Source organism: Brassica napus, unplaced genomic scaffold (assembly GCF_020379485.1).
Source record: "Brassica napus cultivar Da-Ae unplaced genomic scaffold, Da-Ae ScsIHWf_2770;HRSCAF=3541, whole genome shotgun sequence".
Classification (NCBI taxonomy): domain Eukaryota; kingdom Viridiplantae; phylum Streptophyta; class Magnoliopsida; order Brassicales; family Brassicaceae; genus Brassica; species Brassica napus.
In genome coordinates, this window is record NW_026016043.1 from 3,037 (window position 1) to 12,878 (window position 9,842).

Genomic DNA, 9,842 nt, shown 5'->3' on the forward strand with positions numbered 1-9,842 from the left:
ACTACGATTATGACCGGATTCCCGTGAGTATGTGTCTGATCAGGACATACTCGGCCGTGGGGTGCGAGTACTGGTACGTTTGTTTCGAGATGCCGGGGCGAACTCACGTAGGTATCACATGGGTTGTACGACTTCTCGGGAAGTATATTTTTTTTGTTTTGATTATAGCTGGACCCGTTAAGGCTGCCAACGTACCTCCTTTCCGAGTAAAAGTGGCTGAGAGCGCATTTACTCGGGTTTTTTTTTTTAGAGTGAACGTGACCGTTGGTCGTTCACCTGTCTTTGCTACTTTTAGTTGTGGAAGAGGCGAAGGTGCTTCGAGTTCCAGGCTCGTGGTACCGTTTCGCCGGTTGAAGTTTCGAGGTGGTAGACTCCAGGTTTCACGACCTCGATGATCTTGTAGGGTCCTTCCCAGCTGGCTCCGAGTTTTCTGGCTTTCCATTCCCTAGTGTTTTCAAACACCTTCCGGAGGACCAGATTTCCCAATTCGAGGGGCGGGACTTGACCTTCTTGTTGTAGTAGCTTTCGATCTGGTGCTGATAGTTTTGGATTCGAAGCAATGCTTGGTCGCGTCTTTCTTCTATATCATCCAGTGCGTCGAGGAGCATACCTTGGTTAATTTCGATGTTCTGCGGCATTTTGGAATGTCGTAAACTCGTCACATTTACCTCAGCAGGTGCCATTGCTTCGACCCCATAGGCCATCGAGAAGGGGGTGGCTTTCGTCGCTCCGCGAGGTGTTGTTCTATAGGACCAGAGGACCCCATCCAGTTCGTCGGCCCAACAACCCTTCTTCAAGTCGAGTCATTTCTTGAATCTGTCGATGATTATCTTGTTAGTGGACTCGGCTTGACCGTTGCTCTGCAGGTTTCTCGGTGTGGACATGTTGAGCCGAATTCTCCATCTGTCGCAGAACTCTTTGAAGTTGTGGGAGATAAATTGGGATTCGTTGTCTGTGACTATCTCATATGGGAGCCCGTGCCTGCAGATGATGTTTTTCCAGACGAACTTCTGCACCTCCTTGTTGGTAATGCTGGCGTAGGCTTTTGCTTCCACCCATTTGGTGAAGTAATCTGTTAAGACTAGGATGAATCTCTTCTGTCGAGAGCTCGACATTGGCCCGATGATATCCATTCCCCATCGCATGAAGGGGTATGGCGCCGTCAAGGTATGGAGCAATTCCGTCGGGCTGTGTATGGTTGAAGCGTGTCGCTGGCACTTATCGCATTTCTTGACATAGGATTCGCAATCTGCGTTCATTGTTGGCCAATAGAAACCGAGGCTTTTCACTTTTAGTGCGAGAGCTCGTCCTCCTGAATGATTGCCTGCTGCTCCTTCATGTGTTTCGGCCATGACCAGCCTTGTTTCGTCTCCAAAGATACACCTAAGGAGTACTTTAGTTGCAGTCCATCGATGGAGTGTTCCATCCATGACGACGTAATGCGCACTACGTCTTTTGAGCCATCTTGCTTCCCATTTCTCTGTAGGTAATATCCCGTCAGATAGGTAAGCGATGAATTATGTTCGCCAATCTTCGAGTTGCCCTTCCGTTGTGCGAGGTTCCCCTTCGTCGATGTCCATGGCGTCGGTGATAGATGCTGCAATGGCAGGTTGTTCCGTCGGTGGGCTGATGCTTGGCTTTTCAATCCTATGTATTGGGATTGTCCTTTTCACCTGATCGTGTAGCTTACTCCCAAGGGCTGCGAGTGCATCTGCACATACGTTCTCTCCGCGAGGGACTTTCATTAGCTCGAAGAATTCAAAATCTTGTGTAAGATATTTGACGAGTTTCAAGTAAGCATCCATTCTGTCGTTCCTGACGTCGTAGTCTCCGAGAAATTGGCTCACCACGAGTTGGGAGTCACAGTTTACGTTGACTCGTTTAGCTTTTACTGCTTTTGCGAGACAAAGACCTGCGATGAGAGACTCGTATCGGCTTCGTTGTTGGACGCCGGAAAATCAAAACTGAACGACTGTCGGATTAGTTCGCCTGTCGGTGACTGGAGTTGTACGCCTGCCCCTGAACCTTTGTTCGTAGATGAACCATCTACGTGCAGTATCCAGTTCAGACTTGGCAGCACAAGATCTTGTTCTAGCTCCGGCGTTAGCTCGATCAGGAAATCAGCAAGAACTTGCGACTTAGCTGCTGTGCGGTTCTTGTACACGATGTCGTGTTCGCTAAGCTCAACTGCCCACTTTGTTAGCCTTCCTGATTGGTTGGCATTTTGCATTACCGTCCTAAGGGGCTGGTTGGAGAGCACCTCGATAGTGTGTGATTGGAAATAAGGTCTGAGTTTTCTTGCCGAAGTGATGATAGTGAGGGCCATCTTTTCCAAGGTTGGGTATCTCGTTTCCGGTTCCGTCATCCGCTTCCTGGTGTAGAAAATAGGTTTCTGTTCGCCACGGTCTTCTCGTATTAGGACGCTGCTAACGGCCGAGGAGGTGACGGCAATGTATAAGGATAGAGTGTCCCCGACTTCGGGCTTCGACAGAACTGGAGGTGTCATTAGGTAATGCTTGAGTTGATTGAAGGCTTCCTAGAATTTCTCATCCCAGACGAATCTCTTATTTCCTCGCGGGAGTTCATAGAAGGGGAGGCACTTGTCTGTGGATCTTGAGATGAACCTGTTTAGTGCCACAATCCTTCCGGTTAAACTCTGAACCTCGCGGGTGTTCTTCGGGCTAGGGAGATCGAGGATTGCCGTTATTTGTTTTGGGTTTGCTTCGATGCCTCGCTGGGTGACAATGTAACCTAGGAACTCTCCAGACGTGACGCCGAAGGTGCATTTCGCCGGGTTGAGCTTCATCCCGTACTCGTTCAGCGTTTTGAAGCAGTCTCGTAAATGGTTGAGATGGTCCTTGGCGCGAAGTGATTTGACCAGCATATCATCAATGTAAACTTCCATAGTGTTGCCAAGTTTGCCGGCAAACATTCTATTGACCAGACGCTGGTAAGTCGCTCCTGCGTTCTTTAGGCCGAAAGGCATGACATTGTAGCAATACGTCCCTCTGCCGTTATGAACGCCGTTTTCTCGCGATCGTCCGTATGCATCATGATTTGATTGTATCCGGAAAAAGCATCCATAAATGTTAGGAGCTCGTTGCCGGCAGTCGACTCCACCAGACGGTCGATATGCGGGAGAGGGTAACTGTCTTTTGGACATGCTTTGTTCAAATCCGTGATGTCAACACAAATGCGCCATTTCCCGTTTTTATTTTTAACGACGACGGGGTTTGCTAGCCACTCCGGGTATCGTACTTGGGCGATGAAACCTGCGTCGAGCAACCTGTCAATTTCCTCATATACTGCTTTGGACCGTTCGGGTCCGAGCTTCCGCCTCTTCTGTCGAATAGGCTTGAACGTCGGATCGACGTTTAATTCGTGAGATGTTATTGCGGGGTCTATACCCTTCATATCAGAAGTTACCCATGCAAAGGTTGAGGCATTCTCTTTGAGGAAGGAAATGATTAATGACTGCAGATCGTCGGAGAGATAAGCGCCAATGCGCACGACCTTCGATGGGTCAGCTCCATCGATGGGAACCTCGTGGATTTCTTCCTTCTGAGGGTAGATCTTATGTATTGGTTTGGTGACTACATTGACGAGAGAAGGTGATTGTTGTAGCTTGACCATGGCGATAAGTAGCTCTCTCGCGGCCCGTTGGTCCCCGCGAATCGTCTGCGTCGTTCCATCTTTCCCAGGGAACTTAACGCATTGGTGATAGGTGGAGGGAATGGCTTTCATGGAGTGTAACCAAGGCGTTCTGAGGATTGCGTTGTAGGGCGCCCTAGCCCGGATAACAGAGAACTTAACAGTGCGGGTCACATCACATGCGTAAACTGGGAGACGAATTGCCCAATCATCTGTTCTGAGGAGCCATTGAATCCCGTGAGAGTGCGTGAGGAGGGCTTTATGTCGCGCAGGTCGACTCCCATCTTATCGAGCGTGTCCCGAAAGATAAGGTAGACTGAGCTGCCTGTGTTGACGAGAACCTTCGTGACCTGGCATTCGCCAATTCTGATATCGATTAGGAGTGGGTCGTTATGCGGCATGCTGATGCCGTGTGTGTCGGCCGCCGAGAAAGAGATTTGATGGTCTGCTTCGACTTGCGAAGGCCACTTTTGGGCGGTGATGGCTTGTCGCCTGTAATCTTTAACTGCTCTTACCGAGTCCCCGCAAGGAGGTGAACCCCCCATTATGACGTTGAGGTGCGGGGTGTTCGTAACTTTCATCAATTCCTGTTGCGCTTGTTGTTTCGCTTCGAGGCACGGTCGAAAATCATGTTGCTTGGGCTGACTAAGCTTGGCACGCAAGTCTTCGGCTTTGGAGTTGATCTGCTCACGTAAATTTGCGGGCTGAGGTTGAAGGTTTAGAGCAGCTCCGGTGCGGGTAGTCTTTCTTGCTTTAGACTCGTCGAGGGACGTCCTGAGGTCTGCCTCGTTCTTTTGTACCATTTCGGCCTTCCGCTTCAGAAATGTGCGTAAGTCCTTGGAATCTATTTTTCTGCCCAATTTTACGCGCAAGTCCGTTGGTACCGGCGGAATTTCGTCATCCGAGGAATCAGCCTGTCGGGGGAGTATCACTTCCACTCGTCACCGGTTCTTAGGTGGTTCTTCATCAGTTGATTCGCCTTCGAGGTTGAGATTGTGTACTGTGGCTTTCTCTGGATTAGTTTGCTCTTCTCTTTGAGAGGCTTTTGGTTGAGACTTCTGAATCTTCTTCTCTTTGTTTTTGCTCCAACTCTTATTGTTTTTCGGCTTATGCGGAGATTCAATCTCGATTTTCCCGCTTTCGATGGATTTGAGGAAGTGTCCATATAAGACTTTGCAATCCTTCGTATCATGTGATTTGACCTCATGATAGGAACACCATTTACTCAGCTCGACGGCGTTCGAGTTTGCTGGTTCGGGGGAGCTAGACTTTGGCTGGCTGGTATCTTGATCCCAATGATTCCATCCCTTCTCTCGCGCCATTGCGGCGGAACCCGATGGTTCTCCGTCGTCTATAGCATTCATGTAGCCCTTCTTCTGGTTAGGCTTGCCACTTGTGGAATGTTGGCGCGGTTCTTGACGAGCGTCGTTCGTCTGGGCGGGAGTCTGTTTTCCTGCCGCTTCTTGGGCCGCCTTGGCCCTAGTATCCTCCTCCATTCGAATGAAGTTATTGGATCGAGCGATGGCATCTGGTACTGATCTCGTCGGGTGTCGGTAAAGGTCAGCCCAAAATGGTGACTTAATGTGGAGGGTGTTCATCAACGACTCCACGGCTATATGATCTGGTACGTCGACTTTTGAGACAATGGATTTGAACTTCTCCATAAAATCTCTCAATCTCTGCCCGTTTGCGTGGTTGAGATTCCAAAGATCCGTGGTGGTGGCTTCTTGTCGAGTGAACATGATGTAATTTTTGAGGAAAACCGTCGAGAGGTCGTGAAAACTATCAACGGAGTTCTCCTGAAGACCGGTGAACCATTTAAGAGCGATACCTTCTAGGGTTTCGACGAAAAGTTGACAAAAGCCGGCGTCTTTTTCCTCATCAGAGAGGTTCGCGCGTCGCATCGCGATATTGAAGGATGTGACGTGAGCAGAAGGGTCGGATACACCGTCGAAGGTTGGAAGACGGAGCTTTTCCATCTTTCGGAGGCGGACCTTCGTTATCTTTTCGGTGAACGGTGTCCGGAGAGATTCTTCTAGGACTCGCTCGAACTGAGGGGTGGACGTGGTGACATGATGAATCTTGGAGTTTATATCCAGCACCGATTGTTTCAGCGCGGCGAGCTCATTTATCGTCTGCGCTTCAAGACCAACCGGGGTTTGGGCCACGTCATCATCGGCGACATCTTGGTTGGCAGTCTGCGTCGGTGCTGCACCAGTCGCTCTCTCTGTGTTAAACAGATGTCTTTGGTACTGCATCGTCGAAGCTTCCACGTTCGCAGTGAGGGGGGCTAAGATCTTTGCGAGCGCTGCGATTTGGTCGGTCGCCGCTTTATGGGCTGCATCTTGCTGCGCAAGGCGCGCCATGATAGTTTCTATTGAAGCGGGTTGGAGTGGTGTCAGAGTCATGGGGAAAGACGCCAGCGTTACTTCAGCGGCTTCACGATCTTCTCCAGAGGAAGAGCCGTCGTTACTCGTCGCCATCTTGTCGACGTTACTTTGCTAAAATCCCCACGGTGGGTGCCAACTGTTTGATCGGAAAACGGTATAGAACGAGAGAACGTTCGGTTTTAGAAGTGGGTTTAAGCAAAGACGTCTTATTAATGGTCGGAAGAACGTTTCGTCGGTTACAAGGAAAGGAAATGCGTGAAAGGAAAGGTACCGGAGCCTCGAAGGCTTTACCGGAGAGATACAACAAGGCAAGATAACAAAGGTAAAACCCTAATCTAGCCGTCCAGTGGGTATCAGTGATTTCGGATCCCCCCTACATTGCCTTTCCTCCCCCTTTTATAGCTGACCTCACGCTCTTCAGTGACCTAGTTTGTGTCGTCTCTGTGGGCTTTAACTCGCTGGGCCGAGAAGCCTACGTTGTCTCGTGGAGTCGTTTCCTCGGGTGTTTAGTCGAGAAGCCCATCGAAAGCTCTCTCACATTACGCCGAGAGATCGACCCTTCCAGCCGCCGCGTCGAGCCGATGCTCCGCTTCATGTGGGCCGGGCCGTCTGTTCTTCGGGCTTTGAGGGATGGTCGAATTTACCATCTACAATTTTTCTTTGTTGATTAATTATTGGAGTAAATAATTGAGAAGCGGATATTCTCTCTCTGATTATTAATCAATCTTTTGATCAAAAAAAAAATCTATTTATTATTATTATTTATTTCTCTCTCGATTATTCTTAAGAGAACTACTTGTGAGTTTCAGTTACTTGGATGAGTTCTTGAAGTTTCGGAAGAAAGACCATCTTTTTCGCATCGTCTCTGTAACACCAATTCTACTTCATCTTCTTGGCGTTTCTTCTGCAGCTTTTTGCGGTTCACGTGTTATTTGCTTTTGGTTCTATCTTTTTTTTTTGGTTCTGATGTATTTCTCACAAAACCATTCCTATAAGCTATATTGCTATAAGGTTAGATTTTCTTGTAATTTTTTATTTAATATGTTAGGGAGAATGACTTTGATTGATTCTCTTTCTCTGTTCTTGTTTATGTATTTTAGTAATGAAATGAATCTTTAAAGACGTTAAATTTGAGAGCAAGAGAAAACCATTCACCACAAAAGATCAAGAACTAGAGACAGTCATGGACATCAAGTCTTACCAGAGTCATGCAGAGGGTTTTATTAAACACTATCTATTAGCAGATCCGTTTCTTCCATACACTTCTGTTCTTGCTGGAATCTTTCTCTGCAAGATGGTAATCATGCTTCTGTTCACATGCAACTGCAAACTCCACTATTTTCATTCTGTTTTAAACAGTGTGCTTATGCTATTCCGATAATAGGCCTATGATATTACCCAGTCATTCAGCTCAATTCATATCAAATCATACTCAGCTCTCACAAAAGTGAAGAGAACTGAATGGAACAACAGGTGAGTATCCACACATATATGTTGTGGTTTGTTTCTTATCACTTTGGCTTATAATACAACTTTGACAGGGGAATTTCTACACTCCATGCGATCTTTATCTCATTGATGGCACTCTACTTTGTGTTCTTCTCTGATTTGTTTTCTGACCAAAGAAGTCTTCAAGGCCTTATAGTGTTTCGCAGCTCGTCTATTTCTAGCTTTGGTTTAGGGGTAAGTTTTCATCTTATTCATGTCTCATCTTTCTTCATAAAAACTGTCCTTATGATCATTCATCTGTTTGAATAGGTATCCGTTGGTTACTTTCTTGCTGATCTTGGAATGATCATTTGGTTATACCCTACTTTAGGAGGATCAGAATATGTAAGTAGTAGGTACAAGAATTAATTCCTCAAAATCTTGATTTGGCTAATAATTACCGTTTTCCTTTCTAGATTTTCCATCACTGCTTATCTGGAGTAGCAGTAGCTTATTCTCTGTTCTCCGGAGAAGCTCAGCTTTACACATATATGGTTTTACTCTCTGAGGTGACTACACCCGAGATCAATCTTAGGTGGTACCTTGACATTTCTTGTTTGAAGCGATCTAAGGCTTATCTTATTAATGGAGTTGCTATTTTCTTGGCTTGGTTGGTGAGTTTCTGTAGAGTATTAAACATTTTTCTTTCGTTTTGAATATGCAAAATGTTTTAGAACTTAATTGGATTCAAATTCTCTTTTTATGAAAATTCATGTTTTTGTTTGCAGACAGCAAGAATCCTTCTCTTCGTCAACATGTTTTACCATGTCTATGTACACTATGATCAGGTAACCAAACCCGGTTTATAGACCAAACGGTCTAGCCTCTATGACAAAATTGAAGAAATTACTCTGTTTCTGTTGTTGTAATTGTTAATTATAAAGATGATTTTTGGATTTTTGGCAGGTGGCAATGATGCATCCATTCGGTTATCTACTGGTTTTTGTCGTACCGGTTGCATTGAGTGTAATGAACTTGATGTGGTTTGGTAAGATAGTGAAGGGACTGATGAAAACTCTTGAGAAAAAAGACAATAAGGAATGAGCTTTTTTCCTGAATGTAGAGTTAGGATTAGAGGGGGTGCTTAGCATAAAAATAATATAATAGCGGGTGGGATCCACACAAAAACTAAGCACCTGTGCTTATTCTGCTTAATTAAGCACCGGTGCTAGCACTGTTTCTTGGGCCCCACTGATACGTGGCGGTCCGCGATTGGTTCGTTTTTAATTTTTTTTTTTTTAATCAGAAAAAAAAAAAAAAAAAAAAAAAATTAAGCACCTCATTTGGGGTGCTAGGGGTTAATGGTGGTAAAGTTCTTATGAAGAATCTTACAGGTTAGAGCTCATAATCAATAGACCACGCTACAATTTTCGGTGCGGTTACCGTTTCAATTTTCTTAAAACAACTCTTTGTTTTGACGTATTTAACTAAAACATACTCCCATTCATTAACTTAATATTTGAGAACATACAATGAGTTTGTCCTTTTCTGTTTGCACAATACTAAGCAAAGCACATGGGGAAAGAAAGCATTTTCGTTAAAAGATTTGTGCCATGGTTCTTCTTTGGAATGTAAACAGATGAGTTCAAAGCTTTTCTTCTTCCAAGAATCTCCCTAGCGTAGCTCTTTAGCTTCGGTCAAGCTTGGGAAATACTTTAGACTAGCTTGGAAAAGAATCCAAAAATCATTTAAAACACAAAATAAACTATGATGATTCTATGTAGGTTTCTTTCTTTTTGGTTAATTGATTTCGGACTAAAATTCCACCAATTTTAAACAGTATATCTGGATCTGAAAATATATTTTCATATCCTTATATATTAATTGAGAAATATTACAACATTTTCTTGTAGCCACGTGTCATCATTAAAATGATTTTAGAATCCTTTGAGAAATAGGTTGGTACATCTAAATATATAATAATATTTTTATTAAACTAACCATAAATTCATTATTAATGTTTTTCATTATTTCTTTAAAAAAATAAGAATTGCCTAAAGTGGCTAAAATATATATGACAATTAATGATTTTGAATAATAAAGATTTGATAAATATAAGTGTATCTTCTATCATATTTGTTTAATTTTAAACTAACTAAATAAATTAAACAATCATATTAACCATATAATAAAAATTTAGATTTTTTCTGTTTATGTTACATTTTGAATTTTTTAAAACGGCTATAGATTATTAAAACTGTCAAAAATCTCACATTCAAATTTTGTGATCCATGGTTTAAAATTTTTGTCATAACTAGATACAAATGATTACAAAATCATATAAGTAGAAAGTCTCATTTAATAAGTATTAAG

The 9,842-nt window shown here is 44.3% G+C and overlaps 1 protein-coding gene across 4 annotated transcripts; it reads left to right on the forward strand.

Annotated features, from left to right (window-relative positions):
- Positions 1 to 6,850: 6,850 nt before the first annotated feature.
- Positions 6,851 to 9,259, forward strand: LOC106422222 (TLC domain-containing protein 4-like). 4 transcript variants are annotated; one of them, XM_048773978.1, is made up of 8 exons: positions 6,851 to 7,052; positions 7,142 to 7,338; positions 7,426 to 7,514; positions 7,667 to 7,724; positions 7,800 to 7,874; positions 7,946 to 8,143; positions 8,258 to 8,317; positions 8,436 to 9,258. In XM_048773978.1, the coding sequence occupies exons 2-8, from the start codon at positions 7,225 to 7,227 to the stop codon at positions 8,571 to 8,573; spliced, it is 732 nt and encodes a 243-aa protein (XP_048629935.1). In that variant the 5' UTR covers positions 6,851 to 7,052; positions 7,142 to 7,224; the 3' UTR covers positions 8,574 to 9,258. The 4 variants fall into 4 exon arrangements, with proteins under 4 accessions (XP_048629935.1, XP_048629936.1, XP_048629934.1 ...); XM_048773977.1 differs by having other exon boundaries at positions 6,856 to 7,052; positions 7,583 to 7,724; positions 8,436 to 9,248; XM_048773979.1 differs by having other exon boundaries at positions 6,851 to 7,338; positions 7,670 to 7,724; positions 8,436 to 9,259.
- Positions 9,260 to 9,842: the final 583 nt, after the last annotated feature.